This window comes from Acromyrmex echinatior, chromosome 1, assembly GCF_024713525.1.
Source record: "Acromyrmex echinatior isolate Ae372 chromosome 1, ASM2471352v2, whole genome shotgun sequence".
NCBI lineage: Eukaryota > Metazoa > Arthropoda > Insecta > Hymenoptera > Formicidae > Acromyrmex > Acromyrmex echinatior.
The window spans coordinates 26079912-26104282 of NC_141852.1; the positions used below are offsets into that span (position 1 = coordinate 26079912).

The 24371-nt window shown below is 35.5% G+C and overlaps 1 protein-coding gene across 2 annotated transcripts; it reads right to left on the bottom strand.

Annotated features, from left to right (window-relative positions):
- Positions 1-59: 59 nt before the first annotated feature.
- Positions 60-24140, bottom strand: LOC105144124 (proton-coupled amino acid transporter-like protein pathetic). 2 transcript variants are annotated; one of them, XM_011052823.2, is made up of 5 exons: positions 23082-24140; positions 12077-12162; positions 6129-6536; positions 5576-5936; positions 60-4834 (listed from the first exon to the last, which is right to left on the bottom strand). In XM_011052823.2, exons 1-5 carry the CDS (start codon positions 23133-23135, stop codon positions 4244-4246), a joined length of 1500 nt encoding a protein of 499 aa, XP_011051125.2. In that variant the 5' UTR covers positions 23136-24140; the 3' UTR covers positions 60-4243. The 2 variants fall into 2 exon arrangements, with proteins under 2 accessions (XP_011051125.2, XP_011051124.2); XM_011052822.2 differs by lacking the exon at positions 23082-24140 and adding an exon at positions 12790-13500.
- Positions 24141-24371: the final 231 nt, after the last annotated feature.

Sequence of the window (24371 nt, forward strand, 5' to 3'; positions counted from 1 at the left end):
ATGTACATACTTTTTTATTGCGATACATACGTGGAGGTTTATAATTTAAGGAAACAAAATCAAGTTTTTATAAATTTTATTCTGTTCAGTTTTTTAAACAATTTAAAAAAAGACATAAATTGTATAAATTGTATAAAACATCGTTTCATACGGATTTTGTATTAAATATAGTAAAATCTAATGAAATTGATAAATTAATAATTTTTCACAAGATAGTTGTGCATACAGAAATACGCTATTTGCACGGTGATTATTGCTCTGGAAGCACGTAGCTACAGATTGTGAATAGATACTTAATATATAAATACAAAAATATTAGGTTTTGTGCAAGCAAAACAAAGAACGCAATAACAATTATTATTTCGTAGAAATCTATTTTGTCGATTTATTTAACAAACAGTTTTACATATTACATAAATTTACATCATTAATAAAGAAAAATTTTGTAAATATGTATATATATATATATATATATATATATATATATAAAATAATAATTATAAAAGCCACGCGCTTTTCAACGAGACACATATATGAGGAATATATTGTTCTTCTTTCTAATAAAAGAGTAGACTGGCAATAATCGCCATGCATCGATCATCAATTTTCGCCTGGACAAAATTACATTTTATTTCTACGTTCTCTTATATAAAATCTTAAAAATTATCAAAATGAGCGCATCATTACGAAAATAATACGACCCTATCAAAAATGATACGACTTACGTATTGCGTGCCCATTTTTATTCTACGAATAGGAATCCGGAAATAGGACCAATGGCCCAAATCTGGTATTACTTTTTCTTTCTCTTTCCTTTCTTTTTCTCTATCGCACATTACTTATATTATTCTCTTTCTTCATTTTTTTACAATATGTTGTTTTTTTATTATCTTTTTAATTTCATCTCACACTTGTATTAAATCCACTGTATATTTACTATAGAGGGTTTAATATACTCCAAGATTCAACAAAATTTCTATTCTGCTTTATTCTCTCATTTTTGCGCGGTCGAAAATGCGATTCCTTCTACTCTCTGAAAATTGATGGCGCATTATTAAAACAGTACGAATTACGTGTATCCTGTGATATTTGTCTAACATGTATATTTACTCTTACAAAATGTTTCTTTTTCGAAAATAGAATTTTATTAGAGGACGTAGACTGGATTTCGAAGGGGATATTTTATCATATTATTTCATCGTTTCTATATACATATTTTTTATTTAAAAAATTACTTTTATCATTATTATTATTATAAGAACAGAGAAATTTTCCAATCTAAATCTTTCGGTTCTTCCAACATCATGGATCTATTTTTGTAAAGCTGCATTACAGGATACTTATGTGATTATTATATTAACATTAATTATTTAATTTAAATATGAACCAGATTTCAATTTAATATTAAATTTTCATGTAATTAAAATCTTTTTTACATTTGGTATATGCCATTCTATATCTTTTACCTGAAATGTTCATTTATCGAACAATTCATCGTTTACTTTGAATAATATTTTATCACATGTAAAAATTATCTGTCGTGTTAGTCTTTTTTTATAAATTACTGAAACATCGGTAAGTTATCACAATTTATTTATCAGTTGAAATATTTACCTCTTTTTAATTTGAAAAAGATACATACGTATGCTGAAATCGTAATAAAGAGTTAATGAAGATAGTGATGATACCGCTCAGAGGTCTAAATATATAGTTTATATATATATATATATATATATATATATATATATAATCTAACTTTAATACTGTCTTTAAAAAATGATCTTTTGAAGTAGGCCAATATGAAAAGTGACGTATATAAATCTTTTTCTAAAAATAGAAAAATTATTTGCAGTCTTGTCATTTGTGTATCTTACAAAAATTCTCTAAAGATATATTGAAATTATTGCTAATTATCGAATGTGTAAAACGCACAAATTCATTATTAAAGTAGCCAAACTACATCTTTATATCCGTATCTTCCAATTTTGTTTAATAAAAGATTGATTTTCTAATTTGTGATATTTTTCAAAAGATCTCTAATTTTGTTGTACCATTTCCTGTCAATAGATAACGTATTGATGAACATCTGAATCGTCTTCTACTTCCGACTCTACTTCCCCTTTAGTTAATGTGCTAACAATTAATCGTGTTGGACATTCCCCTAACATTTCCGACATTAGAATCAATTCGAACATTATTATCGCTCATGCTGACGAAATAACGCGTGATGGTGCCTCGCGATCTTACTTACAGACTAGCAAGCGTGCATCACGATATTACTACACCTACGCACTTTTCTGCCTACTACTCTTAATGGATTAATCTTCTTTGTACATCATCGTGCATCATGCACTAGGAACAGACCAACGATTTGCGATGGAATCACGCCGATTGATCATCACATCTGAAGAAATCGGTCTTTCCATCGTGTAAGTTTTTAAAGTTAGCCAATAATTACTGATTGAATTATTCGTTTTGTTTTTATACTTAGATATTAATTATATGTATTACGAAAAAGATATTTCTACTTGAAAAAATAAATAAAACATGTAGAATAACATTTTTAACAGAACATTTTCGTTTGAAAAAAATTGATTTAAATATTTTTTAAGTTTACATGATTTTCAATAATATTATGTAATAGATTGACATTAGAGAATATGATAAATTTAATATTTAAAAAATATAAGTGACTAGCTGATATTTTACAAATATTTCGCATCCGACTGATTTCTCCTAAAAATACATGGCAACACTAGAAAACTGATGTGACGCTCAATTGGCGCTCTCTCACGGAACGCAGTATCTTACAGATCTCATTTTCGTATAGAAGAGGTCTTAGAGACGCGTGTTTATATGCGGGCCGCAAAACGCGAATTCTCTGGTAGATCGAGATGTCCGATCAGCCTTGTAAAATTGCAAAGAAGAGATGATTCTGTGCTGACTCAGCGTATCGATTATATGCGTTTAAGTGCGTAATTGTATCAACCACTTAAAAATTCTTGTACGCGAACGCACCTTCTTCACTTATATGGTTAGGTGACGAAATCTCTGTTATGCGGCCCACGTGACCTTATTGAAACCACTGTAAACTTACAGTAATAATCCGATCGAGCGAATAAGCACGTAATAACTGAGGCGTACGGTTCCCATCTGTCATTTACAAAATATGATTGTTTCTGTATTTATATACACAATATGTGACAATAAACATATACAAAGGTATACGTACGGCCACAGGAAATTGCGTACGCTATTCTAGAAAACCGTCCTGCAGTTGTAAAATCCGCAAAAAGCTATACACGTACGGCCGATGCGGCATAATTAAATAAAGTGACCAAGAAAGCAAAGGAGTAAAACAACAATGTAAACACTATACTTTCGTCGTTAATATTCAGATTGGAATTTCTAAAGAACACGATAAATATTCCGTTTTAATTCTACTATATGCATATAATTGTAAGATAAAATATAAAAATTTGTCAGCCAAAATTCTGCTTCTAAAAATACTAAATTATCGCCAAAGACTTGCCATTTTGTTTCTATAAGTTTCTTCTTTAAATAGAATTACAATTTCGCAATTTTATTGCAAACAGAATAATGTCTTGAAAAATATAATATCCCAGAAGAGAAAAGTATATTAAAGTATGATTGTTACAATTATTAATAAAATTACTTCTGTCTTGAAACTGATACACATTTGTAACTTCACTCGATAGGCATAATAACTTTAGCACCAAACTAATACAACTCTATCTTGCTAAGTAATGCTGATCCTACATGATTCTTGTGCGAGAACAATGATATAAGTTACCGAATGCGCGCGGTATGAAATCATTTTTCGAATTCCTCCGATCGACCGTACATTTCGCGCTTCGTCAATCGTGCACGATGCGCGTAATACTAATTGAAATGACTACTGCTAAGAAAATGATAAATGAAAGTTCTATCACGCAAAGACTTTTACAAATATCTTCGTCGTTATCATCATTCGTCATTGTCGTCGTCATCGTCATTATTGTCACAGTTATCGTGCTACCGACAGGAAGGACGCGGGAATAGGGAGCCAGGAGAAGCCCTGTCTTGGACCCGGTGACCTGTCTGCTAACAGCATCGCGTCATCCGCGCAAGAGACGTCCAGCACGCTGTCATTCGTGGTACTCGCCATCCGACGAACAGTCGGATGACGAGCAGTATTCGCGAGCAGCCTTCGTGAGCCGCTCCTCGCGCCGGATCCAGCGCCTCATTTGCCTTCCAAGATCTCTTGGATACTGACGTACGTGCCGGTGAGGAAGCCCAACACACCAAAAGAAATGATGGCGATATTCTTCCACAGCCGCCAATTCCATTTGCCAAGGCCGTTCTCCTGTTCCCAGACGGTTACCAATTCGATCACCGACGGGAACATGAGACCCAACGTGGACAAGCATACAGCCCCAACGAGGGAGATAAATGGACCCAAATTGGGGATCGCGATCGCCACGCATACGGTAAAGATGACCAATAGGATACGGAGGGAATATTCGCCAAGCAATCGCCGGGAGCCGAAATATTGCTTAGCGTTCTTCCAAATAATCTCCATGGGCACGTAGAATTGAAGTCCGTAAGTGAGGAAGATCGCAATAGCAATCATTACCTTGGTGGATTGTGCCAGCACCTGACTTTGCGGAAGATTGAGCGTAATGGAGGCCCTTGTATTGTCGCCATACTTCCAGAAGCCGAAGAAACCGACAGTACTGTATAACAATACGACGAAGAACATGCCAGTGTTGAGGACGCCCGGACAACCGACGAAATGCGCTGGTGTTTTCATATTATTCTCTAAGGGCATTACCTAGAAACAAATTTCGATACTTTTGATGATACATAATGAAATACATATGGAATTGAAAACAAAAGATGGCACAAAATTTAAAGTTTACATGTAAATAGTTTCTACTTTATCAATATAAGATAAGTAAAAAATATAGAACACATTTAAATATTTTTTTAGATTTCAAAACGTAAAAAGTATAAAATATGATTTAAATAGATTCTATAATAATATTTTCTCTGTATTTTATTGAAAATTAAATAACGTTTACTTTAAGAATTTTTATACTTGGATGATTTAATTTCTGTCAGAGACAGATATTATAGAATGTTAATGCAATTTTTTGTTCGTCAAGTTGGTACGTGTTACAAATATACGAAATATTCCATGACGCACAGAGCAAGGCGTGCCGTTTGATTTACGCGTGTCGATACTTGAAACAATCGAACGCGACCGTTAAGTGTCTGAACGTGTCTAGCAACTGAATGCGAAGTTATTTCTGATGCGCAGTGTCGTAATATCTATCTTCATCATGTGATTGTACTGCGATAATCGCATTCTAATCAAACTTCAAAATTAAAATTAAAAATCAAAATCAATGTACTTTAACTTTTGTCAATAATTTTTTTTAACTTGTAAACATCATATTGGAAAAGTTAAAAAAGTTTTGCTATAAATTATAAAGTTTTAGTATTTCATTTGCGTCTGATGTTACTTAAAATTTATTGTGGTATAGCGATATAAAGAAATGAGTGTACTTACAACACCAATGCCCTCGAGGGCAAAAATGGCAGTGCCGAAGAAAAGGGGCAGTTGAGACCAGCTAGAGAAATTTGGTACGTCGCTGATAGAAGGCAGATCGTTGAAAATATAATAGAAGGTGATACCCATACCGGTGGCGATTAATACATTTGCCACCATTGAGAATGGCGCGAGATATTTGAGATTCCTCACAAGAGAGAAAATGATGAGTAATGGCAGCAACGCGGCCATGTACACTCGCAGATCCTTATCTGTTTCCGTATGATAGTCCACGACCTCCTTGAGATTGGTCGAAATAAAGACGATGTACACGCAACAGCAACCAACCAGATCGATCACCAAGAACGAATTAATTGTTGCCCTGAAACGATATTAAATAGTGTATATACTGAATAATATAAAATAAAGAGAAAACAGGAATAACAACGTGACGTATATATATATCGAGGATATCATATAAAAAATGGTGATAATGAAATTTGTCGTGTTATATATTTTCTAAATGATCCTGGTAATAAAACGCAAACGTAACGTCTTCCATGAATAAACTCACTTGGCAAGTCTGGCGTATTTCTGAACGGGTTCGGGCCCCACTAGGAAGGCCGCTTCGGCCACGTCAGCGAAGCCCAGACTAGGTGTCTGCAACCGCCTGCACAGGACATGGGCGGATTTTACCAAGATGTGAACGCAGTAAGTGCAGACTGCGCCGATGAAGAAGGTAGCGAAGAGGCCGAAGGCGAGTCCGGCGTTACGGAAAGCCATCGGCATTGCGAGTATGCCCGTGCCCAGGCTCCCCTTGAGTAGATGTATGAGCGTGTCGAGGTCCGACGTGGGATGGGCGAGTTTGCGATGCTCGAATGGGTCATAAAGGGCGGCCTCCTCGTCGGTCGGTCGCTCCACGAGCGGCAAGGTCGAGCCATTCGTGACCGTAATGGGCACGTCATTTTTCTCGCACTTGTATCTGCAAAACCGGCGGCGTTAGCATACCGCACCGTAATTGATGGCAAACCATTTCCGTGAATGGGACGTAAATTACATATATATATATACAGGGTGTTCCCGCAAGGATGTCGCCGTTTCTTTCATCTACCAACTATTTGACCTATGACTATTTGACCCTCAGTTGTCGGAAGCTCGAGCGAAATATCTAATTATGACAATTATAGAGCTGGGAGAAAAAAATGTGTATTTATTTGATTTTTTTTTTCCGTCGTCAAGTTATTGATACCTCAAAGAGTGCGTAGATGAAAAAAGAAACGGCAATGGAAATTTTTACGACATCCCCATACATTTATATATATTTTTTATTTACTTATATATTTTGCACGTGGAATATAAGTGTTACGTGGGACCTGGTTCTGTTTTGCACGGTACGGCGTTTTTCCTCGTGCCCGCGATTTCCATCACGACTTGAGGCGAAGGGGGAATATAATGAGAGTGTGCCGTGGTAAGAGGAGGGAGGGGAGGAGCTGGAGGATTCTTTCTTTCTTTCTTGCACGCTCGCATGCCGAGGAAGACGGAGAGTGGAGGCGCAGACAGGGCGCGAGACGCAAGTGAGAGGCAGGGATTTTGGTGTCTTTAACGACGGTGATTTCATCCGTGCTCTCATCTTGAGTTTGACGTTATTAAGTCGTTATGAGCCCTTGCATCAAAAGCGACTTCGATTAAGCCAAATAATTTTCGGCGCAGTATGCGATATTAATGCACAAAGCAATTAATGCGAAAAAGACGCATTGGAAAAAATTTCGAAATATGTAATACGTCCAATCGAAGAGCACAAAAAATCATTTGATTGTGAGCACAAAGAAAAAGATGTTCTCTCCGTTTAATATCCAATTTATATTATCGTATCGTAAAAAGGAGAATATTTTCTTCAATTATTATAGAATTTCACCCTAATTTAAATTAATATTTCTGTTTTCAAATGATTAGAAAAAATAAACTAATTTTTAATATATTTTGAATGATTATATAAATGTTTATATACTATGGAAGTTTTAGTAGATGTAAAAGTAAGGACGATTATTAAGTAATTAAATAAATTGCAACGATTATGTAGATTTCATCTCCTAGATTGATGGACAAGCTCCATGTTATTTATATGTTTGAATAATGCAAATATTTCTGCGAATACTTAATCTATTCGTTGAATTTTTCAAATAATTACTCCTCCTGCGTCTCCGTCCGTTCGTACCGAGAGAAAATTGTAGGCAAATATAAGCTCTAACACAACTTTACGCATTTATTAAACACACATTAAGCCATTGCAAACGGTTATTTACAATTAGATCTTTGCGAATCCATTGAAATCTGTATTTTGAATCTGTCTCGAATCGCCTTGTATTCTAGGAATTTTACAAAAGCTGTCACTGTATTTAGAATTACGAGTATTAGTTACGAGTTATTCATTATTGTGTCGAAAATGAATATTCTAAGAACAAGAAAATTGTGTAAAACGACATGTGTGTTTAATCAATTATTTCATTCATATTTCATTGTTTTTTTCATTACTATGTCTTTCAACATTACCACATCTTCTCTCGGCGCGTCTCCACCAGATCTCTCTAGAATATGTAGAAAAAAAGCGTAGCAAACCATCGTTTTATCGCCAACATGAACGTGAAACTCGAATCGTATGACTCATTGTTAGACTACATCGCTGATTATAATCTAACACATAACTCTTTACACGCAACATTTTCTTTTTTAGCATTTTCATTTAGTCTGAGTCGGATGACTCAGATCGCAATCACCGGTTGGAATTTCAAGCAAGGCTTTGCAAAGCGATATCGTTTTGTTATTAAAATTTCATGATGATAATAGCGTAAATGCTGAATTTGCGCATTCTGTAAAATTACGCGATAAACGACAGCTTGCGTTACTCAGCCTCTTTCTCCGCATTCTCCGCATTCATGCTTGATCACAAACACACGATTTCATTCCTGAAAAATCGGACGATAGCAGGTAGATGGATAATTCTGAAGGATACGTCGCGTCGGTACGTTAATAATTAACGGTTAATTCGAGACATGCAGACATATTTTCGCTTTCATGAATGACGTTCCATAAGTCGCGGGGAATTTTCTATCACCGACCTACAGCCAATCGAAAACGCGAGTATCGCATAATCGCTCTGTACGCAAGTATGTATACGCACATGTGCTGTATGTATGTGCGGGTGTGTGAGCGCGTGTCACGTGTGTATGAGACAGAGAAAAAAAGAACTGAGTAATGCACGTTCGTGTAATAGATTTGTTTAAAAAAAAAAAAAAAGAAGAAGAAGAAGAAGACGGTATAGGTGTTTAGGTATTATAGGTACCCATGTCTTTTAGGTGCGGTAGTTTCTCTCCCGTAGTCGTGCGAAACTTTCTGTCGAGAAAGCCCCCGGGATTAGAGTCTGTGTGTATCCGGTCGTCACGTATTACAACGTGACCGTGGGGTTTCAACGCGTCGCGTTACAGGCATAATACATACAGAGGGGCAGCCGCAAACCACCGCACTGCATCACCGCGACGCCCAGCGCCACGACGCAGTACGACGACTAACAAGCCTCCTTTTTGCTTGCCTTTCGCACTTGGCCGAGCGTTTTTTTTTTATTTTGTACTTTTCTTTTTTTTTTTTTATATTTTTGTTTTCGCTTTTACGCACGTCAATACAGATCTATCACCGAATCGATATGCCAATACATCTCGGCTCTTGGCCACGGATTTTGCAACCGTCCGATGATATTTTTGTGTCGCGTCCAAGTCGGCATCGCGTCGACGTCGCGTCGCGTCGTCTTTTTGTGCGAATTTCATCGAGCTAAAGTGTCAAAAAAAGCGATTCGACAGTGTCGTATTTTCTTATTTTTTTTTTCTCAACGATAGTATCTTTTTTTTTTGTTCTCTTTCATTATTCGCAGAGCACTTTCATAGAGCTCGAATCTATGCCCGGAGTTTATACGCTAGTCTGGAATCATATAAATGCACATATTATACAGTAAAGACAAATCCTTTATCCTCTGGGAATATATTCTGCTTTGCATACCGCATGACCTCTTCACGAAGCATTCTCGATCAGCGACGAAGAAGAACCGTAGCGATTCTCCTTCTGTTGCCGTTTTTCTCACGAATAAAACCGATGTTACTCGTCGCAAATTATGAGATATGAATACACGTGAAAACGATAAAGAAATGTAAATTGATTTAGTTAATTCAACGTAATGGAATTTTTTAATGGACGGTTTCCTTCGAATATCGCTTGTTTAAGATAATATCCTGCTTTATAACACATAAAGAAGAAAAGTAGCTACGATTTAATATTTGATTAAAACGACTTAATATTTCATTATTATTTGTACGAAATTGTCAGAAAAATTGGTCACGAGATCTTCGTCGCAATTTAAATTGACTAAGAATTTAATTATTAATTCCGTGTCTTTAGAAAGAGGTACAATTTTGTCTCATATTATTACGTTCGTTATTTGCGTATCTTTGACGCATAAAAGTCGTAAATGGCTAAAGAGGAGAATACGAAAATTAAATAGAATTAGAAATCAGTCAGCCTTGGGGAGCAATTGACTGATACGGATATTCCGTTTAGTGAAATTAGAACAGAACGAGTCGCGATACCGAGAATAATGCAGGAAGTCTGGGATAATACATAAATGCATAAGCGCGAAGGTGTTAAAGATTAACCGACCGCGCGTAAACCACTTCAAGGTCATAAGAATTCGCATGTGCGAGAAGATTATTGCGTAAACGGATTTCGACGAATGACGGGTAAAACGGCAGCAGAGAGGAGTCTCGTCTCGAGCGCAAAAGTTCCAAAGATTTTCGTAGTGACCGCACTACTAAATCAGTCGACGAAGGAAGTGAACGTTTGCGATTTTATCGCCGTTCTTCTCATTTATCGATTACCATTTAAACCAAAAAGATAGAGAGATAGAGAGAGAGAGAGAGAGAGAGAGAGAGAGAGAGAGAGAACTCTTAGTCATTAAAGAAATTATTGATGACTATCATACTTTGGGAAATAAAAATTTTATTTTACGTAAAAAAGAATGTTCATAGAGAAAATAAAATAAATAATTTTCTTTTAAATTTATATATCTAAATTATAAATATATATTATATTAATATTAAATTATTTTAATTATAAACAAATATTAAGAGAGAATCTTTATTTTAGACCGTATCTGTGAGAAATCCAATCAATACTAGAAATTTAAAATGACTACTACGGTTGAAGCTGGATCTTCATTGCTTAAAATAATTCAATCTTGAATTACTAATATACATTATATATGTACTTGCATATATACCATATTGTTGTCTGTTCAAACTGCACGCCGAATTGTTTTTCCGGACTAAAATCGCAATTAAAACTACTTTAGTAATCGCGAATTAAATTGACAACCAATTTTAATAATTTGGTGCTACCATCAAGCATATATTTTTATTATATTGCAATAATAATCTAACGTATTTGTAAGATAGAAACAATGTTTAAACAAACATGTTCTTTGTGTGATAATCATGATCTCTATATTTATATATTATAATTTTGTGCATAATATAGAAAGAGAAACTTTTTGACTATTTGTTCGTTTATCTGACAAGTCGAGATAACATCTTATCTCATTATAGACATATTGCTAATATTTAGCATCGTTTGTTTATCCGATAAGAGAAAAACTTTATTTTATTGGCAAGATAACGGTGATTAAAACGATTCACAGATTATACATTCGGTATTAGTTTTAACCCTCAAAGCATCACTTTTTTTTTAGTACGAATAATATCAGTTTGGCGAATCAGGTTAATTATTCTAATTATTGTTCACTTAAAAGTAGTATTAAATTACTTCTTGATTAATTTTCTGAAGGAATAAAAATAAAGCTTCGACATAACGGTCCCACAAACTAACGTTATGTCTTGAGGGTTAACAAATTAAGAATTAAGTTTTCAGGTAAATGAATTTCTCATACGCAGTGTTTGCACGACGTGAAAGAACATGACACAGTAAGCAAATACATATCTGTACGCAACACAAACGAGCAACTTCGCAGTCGTCCAAGATTCAGCAGGCGGCCATCAAGCATCCCTGGTGCCAGCTACGCTATGAATTCTACGTCAGCGATCAGGCGGTATGCATGATTAGTACGTAATATACTAACAATTAGAATAGTTTAACGATAAAAACAACGGAACCAAAAAAAAACAAAAAGGAGAAATGAGCAAGGTCAATTAAAGATGTATATAACCATAGTAATATATATATATATATATATATATATGTATAGTATAGCACAAGAGAATGGGTATAGAGTACACAGATTAACGAAAAAACGTAAATGCACAATATATGATCCTCGGGTTTGTTCTCACTCACGTTTGCTTGAGCATTTGGGTTTGGCAAGAAAGCAATGGTGATGATTGGTCGTGGTAGCAGATAGTAAACGCGCTCAACTATCGTTGAGCCGTTCGTTCGCGTTGATTTCTTTAGCGGAATTTTCAGACTTACTTGACAAGCACCACGTCTGAGAGTTCTGTTTTCACACCCTGCTTCTTCGGCTCGTATTCCGCTATCATCGGGCGCATTGGCGTTCTCTGTAACAGAACAAGAGGGTCGGAGTTAATTCGAACGAATTACGAACATCGAACATCGCATCGCGTTGGCCGATGCGAAAGCACGTGACTGGTGCGCGCGCGGATTAAATGGGTCGAAATAAACGCGCGTTATCGGCGAACGCGATGAATACTTTTGAATACACCGGGACGATGATCGTTCGTAATTGTCTCTCTTGGAGGGGAGCAGATTGGGACAGGTCAGTTTGTATCGTTTAGATTATGCGTAGCCTCGCATGTCCGATGCATCGAGTTGTATATGTGAGACGCTCCGTTGTTTATTGGCGTGTTTTATCCAGTGGCTTCCCGGATTTTACGATCGAGTTGTCGACCTGACGTAACAGTGACAACTCTTCGATAAATCAATTACGAATGGCTTTTGCCGTAACACGTTGCAAAGAAATTAACTCGTTTAAAAAAAAAAAGGTTAAGAATCGAAGTAACTGTTGCAATAATTAATTATCTCATAAAAAATTATGTTTGTTAAATTATTTAAATGCATTTTTGAATTCTCTTAACACTTCGTTGCTGCAGCGAATAATGTTTTCATTCTTCGTTCAATTAAATTACCTTAATTATTTTCCAAAATAATACATAATTTGTATTCACCATAATATGGGGACGATCGTTTGCTGCCATCATCGACAGTGAGTTCATTTCTACATCGTGAGAGCTATCGATGTTCCCCATTTTGCCTTTTTTTTCCACCTTACGAATGACGAATGTTATTAGTCTTGATAAACACCGTTCAGACTCCGCAGAAAGACAAATGTTATTTGCACCAAATGTTATCCATTAGTATTATTTAGAATTCACGTCAACACTCGGCCAGTAGTCTTAATAGATAAAAATCTCCAGTTCGAAGGAACGTGCCACGCGATGAAGGAATAAAATCAGACCGCGAAGAGCGGGAACGTCAGAGTGCTCGTGCGGTACCGCTTTGAAAAGGATTTTTTTTTCCTTTCGGAGAAGAACGTATCTCCCTGGATAATCGCGAACGCATCACGTCATCCACGTTTGGGTCTTCGTTCACATTCGCGTTCGTTTCGCGAGTCGAAGAGGCGAGGGCAAGGAGTATCTATCTTGAGATGCCCCGCCTGCGGCGCGACGTCCGGTGAAGAACGCGAAAATCGACGCACCGACGCGTGTGCAAAACGGGCGTCGCGACGACGACCGAATGTCCACGGAATGCCGACGGATGGACTAAAACTGAGTGTCCTCCCTGTGTTAACACTGGACGCTCTATCCGCGAGCGGGGATAGAGCGTCCGCTACTCGAGATCCGCTCTATGTACGGCGCCGCGCGCGACGCAGAAAAGCGCGGTTACTGCTGCCAAATCTTTCAGCGACGTCTTCCGAGGACGGGTTCTTTATATACCGTACGGCTACGAAAATAGGAAGAGCAAACCGACGCGCGATCGCTGCTCACGTGAGCCGTATGTACGTCTTTGCCGGCCATCTGACCGCTAACCAGGTTTAAACAGGATTCTGTTTGAACGACGTGACGGACGGGGTTCCGAATCGTCAGCCACCTTCACGGTTTGGCTCGCGAATTAGTATACGTGGCGCTTGGTTCGTTAACAATTCATTGCACGAGGAAAAGTGGAAAATTTGCGTATCTATTCGTATCTAACAAAAATGCAACGCATTGTACCAAGTACATTGAAAAAAAAATTATTCATTTGCTTATATACAGAAAATAAATATTTATTCGATTTAATAAATGATACTTAAATTTCACCCTTCGTAGTCACCTGGGGTCTTCAGGGGACTCCAAAAGTGTGTGAGACTTTATATTTTTTAAAACGAGACTTAAACTTATTACCATTTATCCAAAAATTTAAAATACCCTTTTTGCATCTTCAACCGTTTATTGTTCTTTGGATGTCAGTTGCAATTTTTTTAAATTTTGTTAAAATTAAAAACTTTAAAAAGCCACTGCATTTCTATATTCTACAATTAGAGTATATATTCAGTAATTATTGTGATTTAAAAAAAAATGTTGGGATCATTTTGTCCCCTGTGTAACCAACGTAAAATTTTCAAGAGGTGTAATCACGAAGGGTTAAGTTTAATTTTTTTGAATTGAATAAATATTTATTTACTGTAAGTACAAATGATTTCATTGGTACTATCTAAACAAATATTTATTCAAATTTTTCATGAATTCTTTTTCAATGTACGAATAAAAACGACATAAATTAAAAGAAAAAAAAAAGAGAAAATTGTATGTATTATTGTTTTAAATAAACTGAAAGACAATTGTAAATCTTTTCTTTTGCACCAATCCTAGACGCTGCGACGTTATTTTCCTTGTCCCATGATACTAAAATATTTTTTAGATACCAATGCTTATGCTTCAGAAATAGATGCGTCTTAAAATATGATTGTATCATGATTCTCTCGCCATTTCACTTTAGGATTATTATGATGATTTGGACTTTAGACTAGTGTCGATAGATAACGAATGCACGTGCAAACAGCATGAACCTAATGACATTTAGAGCATAGCTGAAAATTTATTATATTTGATGGACCTCTGCATTCAATGTTGTCGAATCTAAAAATATACGTGAAACGTTAATCATAGAATAAATGCGATTTATTTATCAATTTAAGTAACTTATTGATCGAGTACAAAAATATTCCTCTCGATTCTTCACGAATATCTTTACAAATATTTTTTTATGTTACGAAGTTGACAACTAAATATAATACGTCACGATTACGTAAGCAAATATGTATATTCATTGCGTTTAAGCCAATATACATAGCAGACTCTTGAGATCATTTCAAGATGAAAGTCCTAAAATATGAAAGCTAATAATAGTTCTCAAATAAAGAAACATTAAAAATTCATAAAATTAAAATCCGAACTTTGCGTGCATAAATTTCTTACGACTTTGTATAGTCAAAAATTCGTCAAGTCTCCGTGTGACTCACTTTTCAATGCTTATTTTGAATATTTGGGAAATATATCGTCGCGAAGCACCGAGGTATCATCGAGCGCAGCGTCTACGCGTAATATCCTGCGGTGTATCCTCCGGTCACGGTAAACATCTATAAACCCGATCGTCTCGACGACGCGACGACGCAACCACAGAGGAGACCCGCCAGCGGTTCCCCGCCATTCTTTTCAATTACACACCTCTGGATAGGTCGGCCTCGTGCATGAATTCGCCATCTATTTTTACCTCGCGGCGCCTCGAAACGAAAATGACGCGTTCTCCATGCGATGAAACGAGGAGAGATTTTTGCGCCGCGCAAAGAAACTTTATCCCGCTCTCTCGTTGTCAATTCTTAGAGTGAGTGAGACTGACAATTAAATGTAGTCATTGGTATACATGTAACTGTTTTGATACCATTTTATTACAGACTGTTGCAGATTTAATAGCTGCTTTATAAAAATCGAAAGTAGCAATGACAACAATTATGAAACTGATAATATAGTTATAATTTAATCAATTGTATTAGAACGTTTAATTTTTTTCAATATTACAAAATTAAGACTAAATTTTTGTTTTTCTCATACTGTACGCATCAGGATGAATTTTTCTTAGATCCAGACTTTAAGAAATAGTAGTTTATTAAAAAAAATCGGAATAAAAATCATTTATCATAAAATTTAAAGATTATATAACGACATGCAAATAACGAAGTGGGAATATTCCTACGTTTCTGAAACACGTAACATTCTGTTAATGAATGAGACATAGGTCTGTTTTCTGTTCCTACACCACTAGACTGCACTAAAAGTTTCTTTCTCGCTTTCGATCAAATATCAAATATATCCCTATTTCACTTTAAGTTGCAAAAGTGTACATTGGTTCAGCCACAGAAAACAGACCTATAGCTGTAGCACTAATCACGCGATAAGCGGAAACCTCAAAAAGTAATCACGGACGTAGGGTAGCCTAATCAGTGACGGAAAGAAGGAAGGGATAAAAGCAATATCGAAATGGGGGAGCCAAGCGGCCGAGGCCTTGAAGGCTAATCGTGCACGATCGTTGTGTCATTAGTGGCAAAATATACATACACAATTCCTCGAGCAAACACCGGCACGAGATAACAGCTAAATTCGTGACAGTCATTAAATGTATACTGATATTGAGCAACCATGCAAATTGCAGTCTGTTGGCGTATTACTTTTCCGGGTATTGTTTGAGTGTGCATAATAAACGATATGACGTAAAGAGTTTTTGCGTCGTTTATGAGATGAGGCATAAAGATCGCCAAGAATCTTAGCTTGTTTTATTTATAAAACAAATATCTAGGTAAAATCGTTATAAGATTATAAATAAAATTTTTTAAGACAAGATATGAAAGATTTTTATTGTAAATTATATCGAAGGAAAACAGCAAATATCCTATTTAATTAATTATTTATTTTGATTAACAATTTATTTGTATTTATTTATAAGTAACTTATTCTTTGTTAATTTGTTAACGATTGCTGTTTTCAATAAAATTGCTCCTTGTGATACAACTAACTAATCTAAATTTGCACAATATTAAAGAAAGAAAATATTTAAAAAAATTTTTGAATCTGATATTATTGAGGTAAGATAAATAGCTTTGTGGTGTAAATTATCGATCCTTAAAGAAATATTAACAACCATAATACAAATAAAGTGATTAGCTGCTATTTTAATTTGACAAAAATATAAACATATGTTAAACTAAAAATACATATAAATCATTATTAATTCAATACTATTTTGTATGTGAATTTATAATATCTGTTGTACAAGAGAGAGTGTATTACTATTAATATAAATAATACAAATATTAATAATAATTACAGATAAGCTCTTACAAAATTATTTAATTATGTAAAATTTTATGTCAAAGAACGTCAATCTTTTAACTAGCAGTAAATAGAAGTATACGTTACGAGATCGTAATTGATAAATTTGATGAACCTCCATTCAGTGATTAAAGTCTAGACCGATGGAACGTGACAAAGTGATTCCGGTAGATATTTCGAACCTCGCTAACCTATCTACAATTGAATCGTTGAAAAAGATTTAATCGGTTCAACTGTCAATAAAAACGACTATAGCCAAATATAAACTCGTCTTAACGAGCAAGTCCCGAATCATAAATCGGCGTAATGGGTTCTCTATTGAACGAAATTGCGACGTATTAAAGGTCGTGGCTTTTTTGCGTTGCCTTTCGGCACAAAGCATGTGACTTCAATGCCACAATAACAACGAATTGCGAGATTCAGTCTGAATGTGATTGCCGCTCTCTCGTCTCGTTTATATATATGCCGCGTGTCATCTATATATGTATATAATCTATGTATATATAGATATGTATATATGTACATCTCTATATATGTATATCTCTAATGCGAATCAGCTAGCCGTCGGCGCGGCGGCGACAGCGAAATAACGAATTGACAAATCTGACAGCAACGTCATATCCTCATCCCGACAAACGGTGCGTTACGCATGGCTGCACCCGCGTGGGAGCCTCGCACTCTCATTTCTGCTACTGCCCCTGAATTACGTACGCATGTATTACATGGCAGTGCTTCTCAAATTATGCGAAGGTGAGAATACGGATTCGCATGATTACGTTCAAAGTTTCATTTAATTTTTTTTTTTTTTTTTTTTTTTTTAGAATTTGAAGCCGAAATTACGATGAATTAAAATTTATGAAGAACCCTTCTTAATCATAATTTTATTTGAAAATTAATAATTTTAATTAAAATTGATTTTTTTCTAAATTAAAAATAAATGATACACATGTGCGTATAAAAAAAACTTTTTTTTAAGTGAGGAATAAGTGAACGATTCATCTTACTAATAATAAAATTTAGTGAACAAGTAGTTATATAGACATCATACATGTGCGCAATACATATATATGTTGCCGTTGAACTGATTGGTAACAGCATTGACCTTCTTAATCCGATTGCGTGGTTCAGCCAAATCGTGACGATCCGGACGAATCAAATTCGTGCAATTATGCCTTGTCATTGGAGACAATGAAGAAGCGGAAACGTTAAAAGAATAATAGACGCTGAGTTAAAGTCATTAAACATGATTTTATACACTCAGAACGATTTGCGGTAGTTCTTATCTCCGTCATCTTTTTCTTTGCCCATTATCTGATCTTTATATCTTTGTCTGCGTCGTTTGAATGACTAATCTCGGCTGGTCTGGTCCTTATGTAACAGCCAATGTGAAAAGGTTGAGCCTATTTCGCGATCTCTCTACGTAGCGAGTTCTCTTCTTCCAACGATTCGCACAGATCGCTATCGTTGCTTCGTCTTGTTTTAAAAGGTTCAGTTTCCTTGAGACACCCAGTATAGTGTCTCGAGACAACTCGCGTGACTTCTATTCCTCGCAGACCACTGAACTCCCGCAAGCTTAGCAACTGAACACTCGCCTCGTGTTTCCAGTGACGACACGTGCACTCACACAGAAAACTTAATCGCGAGCGCGAAATAAATGGATTCGTATTGATACTGGCGGCGATGGCGGGATTGAATCATCCCTACTCTGAACCGTTTCTCTGAACTGTTTCATGGTTATATAATTTGTACTCAGAAATCGTGTACTGGAATTATAAATATCTATAGCACGATTATGTTCGATAATAAACATGTTTAACGTAATGATGACATCTCATCAAATGTGTGTCAAATATATTAAAAAATAATCACTTCATCTTTAATTTGACTACATTTAGAAAATTGCAAATCTCTCAGCGATCTGCAATTATTCCGTGAACGGAAGTTTAAGCAGTTAATGCGAGTTAATTGGAGCGTTTCACGAAATTTTAATGAGAGAAAAAAACTGTACTCTGCAAAATGTAAGGAAATATAAATAGTCAAGGTCGTGCCTTGGTAGACGTATTTAGAACCGACATATTTCTTTGCTGAAAATTGATGTTGAAAATTGAGCGGCGTCTGTGTTTATGACTTTTTGTAATCATCTGTGAAAAATAAGGCAATTACAAGAAAGAGATAGTGAAAAAGAGTGTCAGACGACTGGCCAAAATCATCAAGGTTGCCAAGCAGCTCAAGAATATACAGGACGTACCAGACTTGCTGGAATAGCGGCGGAACCGACGAACGGGGCCAGAAAGAGGGGATGGAGAAACATAGTAGGGAGAGAACGGAAGGAAGAAGGGGAAACACGACGCGAAAGGAAGAAAGAGAGAGAAGAAAAAAGAGAAACTGAGAAAGATAGGAAGAGGAAAGGTGTCAGTTCGGGAAATTTCCATGACGTAGCTGCAGCCGTGCCACTTGCCATTGTCGTTAGACACGTCACGAAGCGATTGACCGAGCAAGTTAAACAATTTGGGGAGAAAGGAGGAACGTGTAATTTAAAAAAAAAACTAGTTTCGATTACGAAAGAAGGAAGAAACCCATTTTGGTGTCGGTGTCAGAACGGCAGAAGAAATATATGAATAAAAACTAATCGGAACCATGAAGATTGTAGAAAGGCTTACGTGAATGTCGATTTCTACGAATTCTGTTACTATAAAGAAATCTTTCATCACAAAAATAGAAGATTTCCAAGAGACTCGATCCAAGCATACTGATAACTGCTTATCCGTAATAAAATCAATAATATACATTGTTTTTAAAATCGTAATAAATTTTAAGTTTTTAATCAATATAAAGAACAATATAAAAGATGATATAAAAATCTAGCTTATAAGAGAGAGAGAAGATATTTGAAATATTTCCAAGAAAGCACAATTTCTACAATCACGTGAAAACAATCCGTTCTCGAGTTAAATTTAACCTGTGAGACTACTGTTGTGCAGACGGTTTGTTCGCTACATGGCATCGATCGCCGATACAAAGTCAACGCACGGCCAGCGAGTCTCGAGGAAAACCACCTTCGTCGGCAATCGATCGGGGTCACAACAGAAACTAGACATTCGATCAGACGATAAAAAGGACAATGTTTATTCATTCCGAACTGAAATGAACAAAATAGAAAAATAATACTGCACCCCATCTGCGTTAAATTTGCCTGACAATAATCTTGAATAAATTTTAAATTTAAACTTAAATAACTTTAAAAATACAAAAAGATGTTATCTTTCTTACATCAAAATCGTCCCATTTAAAAATGAGTGACGTTCAAAGAAGGTCTACGTGTGCTGACACATAATCATGGAAAGCTAAATATTATTGAAATTTTAAATAGCCACATGCGTGATGCAAAGGTCGATCAAAAATACACTTTTACGCCATGGCCAACTTTCGTGTTCGTTAAAAGTGCCAAACTAAAGAAATCTTAATGCTAAGAAAATTATTTTACTCTATGGCGAAATACACATGTATATATACATATATGAGTATACAGTATTATTATGCAAATTCTCAGCACAGTTTTTTTTTTCAAAATGGTGAGAACATCCGGTGCGTTTATCATATTGAAATAATGGAATATGACTCTATATGATGTCATCAAAAACAAATGGCGTTGATAGAGCGCATTCCGAATTATAGAATCAAAAAAGTCGCGATGAAACAGATAAATTGCGATAAGGCACGTTTTTCAATTCCAAAAAAATATGTGGCAATGAATGACGCACGTTACATTTTGTGTATTATGTGTTGCATTAATTGAAAGAGAACGACCGCGATAATGATTTCTCGAGAAATAACAATTTTTATCAAACGTTTTATTTCACGATGACTCAGGAGATAACTAAAATATTAGGAAATTCACAATCGTTATAACAAAGTATCAACATTGCGTTATGTTGTATATCTCTTTATCTTAACAACGTCATCAATTTATTATACATACACATATATATTATGTACGTATATATTAGGTGTACAAATAAATTCCCGCCGTTTGACAAAAGACGGCGCCACTAGCAAGCTATGGTTAAAATTGTCTGATATAAAACATTATATCGTAAGGTTGGACATCTGTCAACAACATAACCTTGAAATACTAGCGATTTTGCATCAGCATCATATATTTTTTTTTGTGCGAAAATACCGAGTTTTGAGCCGAATAAACATCATTTGCGGGAACTTTTGATTTACTTCTTTAATTTGAAGAAATCTACAGCTGAGGCTCATCGATTGCTTGTAGAAGCATATGGTAAGGCTGCCTTAAGTGAAAGAAGTTGTCGTGAATGGTTTCAAAAATTTAAGAACGGTGAATTTGACGTCGAAGACAAAGAACGTAGCGGAAGGCCGAAAGTGTACGAAGACGCGGAATTGGAAGCATTATTAAATGAAGATTCGTGCCAAACGCAAAAAGAACTTGCACTTACATTTTGACTTATAATACATCAATAAAACATTATGTATCGTTCTTTCACAATAAATGCTTAATTTTTGATTAAAAACGGCGGAAACTTATTTGTACACCTAATATATATATATATATATATATATATATATATATATTTTACATAACGTATAAAATAGTACATTAAGGAGTTTAGACGATAAATGATAATTAGAATCATTCCAAAACTCCATTAGTTATAATTATCTTGAAACAGTTTTTACTTTAAAATAAAGAAACGGTCAGCAAAGAATTATATAACATATAGCAGCTAATTATATATAATAATAAGTATATATAATAATTAATTGGAATCTATTTATAAATTTGATATATTTAATATTTAATATTTTTTTTATAATTTAATATTCTCCGATTAAATTAATATTAAAAATAGGTAAATTAATAAAATAAAATAATCGTCTCATTAGATATTATTCAGTAAATTTGATTAAATTTTAATACATTAGAATTAATTTTCATAAAATCGAATACAACGCGAAATAATCGCAGAGAACAATATGTCAACGGATCTCCTGATGTTTCGCTTAAATGCGTTCACCTAATTACACAATATTACTGTCTACATATGCAGAATGTGCGTAATCGCCCGTGACGTTTCAAATTGCGCATATCCGTAATGAAATGCGTTACCTGAATCAAATCTTCCTGCGTGATTTGTTCTTATCAATATTGCACGACAATTGAATTACTTAATGCTTATAGCAATATTTGGCGTCGTAGTTTGTAGTCGTTGTATATTTTTTGTTCCTCATTTTCGCTTCGACTGCGTTATCTATTTTGCTTTAAGCACAAAAAGTGCACAGAGTGTGGGAGTAGAAGTAGGTTGAATAGACTTAAGTAATACTATATATATTGTACACGTCACTGACATTTCAGGGACTATATTACGCGCAGCCGCGCCATGTGGTTGCGATCGTATACATGCGATAAGAAATGCACGTTTATGTCAATGCCGTGAAATAACTAAGCAACTTTTGTACTGTCTTTTGTAATTAGCAATTCAAATTTAAATTCTGCTAGCGGTGCGTAATTTAACGGTGATTTAATGCAGTCGGCTGAAGAATTGACGCACGAGAAAGATCGTAACATGCAAGGGACAGAAAATTAAGTATATTCTTTTAAAAGGTATTGTTTTAAATAATATACTATTATATTATGCTAATATATTATCTACTAATATCTATTTTCAAGAACGAATAAAAAAACATTCTGTTATACATTCTTGCTGTACGATTTTTATTTCATAAATATTGATACTTTTGTAAATAGCATTTAAAATAATTTACGAAATATTTGATCTGCGACTTCTTTTCAAAGAAATGTACACTTCAGGGAATAGTGTCTCTAAAAATATATACTTTTTTTGTCCTATCTTCGCTTGTAAAATCAATAAATCCAGCGCGTTGCGATATACGATATCTCGATACTTTGATAGTAACCGCGTAAATTTTTACTTAACATAAAATTAATCAATTGCGCAACGATTACTATACATATCTTAGGATTAGGATTTTTGACAAAAACGTAAATTATAAATTTGATTGATAATTAAGTATAAGATTATTCAATGACGAATTATTATCAAATCACTCACCTGTATTCGTCCGCCGTGCACCGGTACTCCGAGACCCTTCGTATTGTGTGACATTCTTGAGTTTGATTAGTGTACCGATCGCTCCGGTCTCAGAAGACTGTCTAATTCCGAGTATACAAACAGACGTATATAAATATGTATGTATAGCTGTATATATTTATGTATATACGATTCCTTCTGCTCCGTTCGGCGTCTGGCGTCGGCTTCGGGATGAATGGAAACGCTGGCAAAAACGCGGATCCGCTTCGAAATTCTCAGTCGAGCCCGCTATTAATGGGGGAAGTCCGGCGTTCAATATATTCCCGCGTGTGAAAATGTACGCACGTGTACGTGTTCACACGAATGAATAAAAAAAAAACTGTAGCGCTTTTATTATATATAGACGGTGCGTCTACAAGGTTTGCGACAGCGTTTCGCGGGTGCGTGATAATTCGCAAGGGTTCACCTCTCGGACGAGCCCGGTGTCGCACTGATCTTTCGTCCTCTTTTCACGTCAACTTCCCTCCGTGGGTGCTGCGAGATCGGTATATTGCGTGGAAGTCGCCCCGCGGTGGGAGCAGCCGGTTAACGAAGGGTGGGGACCAAGTTGCTTTGCGAATACAAAGAAGAGGAGAGGGAGGAAACGGCAAGGTAATATCAGAGGAACGTCGGGAATCCCTAAAAGAGCTTAAATCTCTGGAAAAACAAAACACCCGCGACCCACCCCTTCTTTATCGGATTGCGAGGGTGCGATAATTATCGGTTGAGTATTCGAATAAGAATTTGCAATGTAATTTATAAAGGAATTTTTATTCAAATTGAATCCCGAAGTACGACGTGATAGATCGCGATCGGCGAAGAGACTCGCACGAGAATGACGCTGCGCAATACGAAAAGTCGCGGTTTCTCCGGTTCTCCCACTCCCTCGAACAGCATACCCTCTTCGTCCCTTTCGATGTTTGCCCCTCCTCGAGACAAGAACGCTTATAGCAACCTCCTGGCTGCTCGTCCGATCCGATTAGATCGCTTCAAGAGGCTCCCCTCTTCACGAAAACGTATCATCAAACTCCATCATTACATCCTCCATAATCATTCGTTAACAATAACTTCTCATTTTATATTGTATTTTTTTATTCAAAAGTATCAGCTTCGCCATGTTTGTCGTGCCATTTTGGACGACTCCATTTATTTTTATTTTTTTTTTAATAATTCATATTAACATAAATATATATATATACATATATAAAAAATAATTATTAAAAAAATTAGTCTGCTGCTAATAGCATTGTACAATGCGCTTAAATTTTTTTC

Coding starts and splice junctions, on each gene's coding strand:
- LOC105144124 (XM_011052822.2), bottom strand. CDS start 12,870: ATGGGGAACATCGATAGCTCTCACGATGTAGAAATGAACTCACTGTCG. Junction 12,163..12,789: donor ACGATCGTCCCCATATTATG/GTGAATACAAAT, acceptor GTTCTGTTACAG/AGAACGCCAATGCGCCCGAT. Junction 5,937..6,128: donor AAATACGCCAGACTTGCCAA/GTGAGTTTATTC, acceptor ATATCGTTTCAG/GGCAACAATTAATTCGTTCT.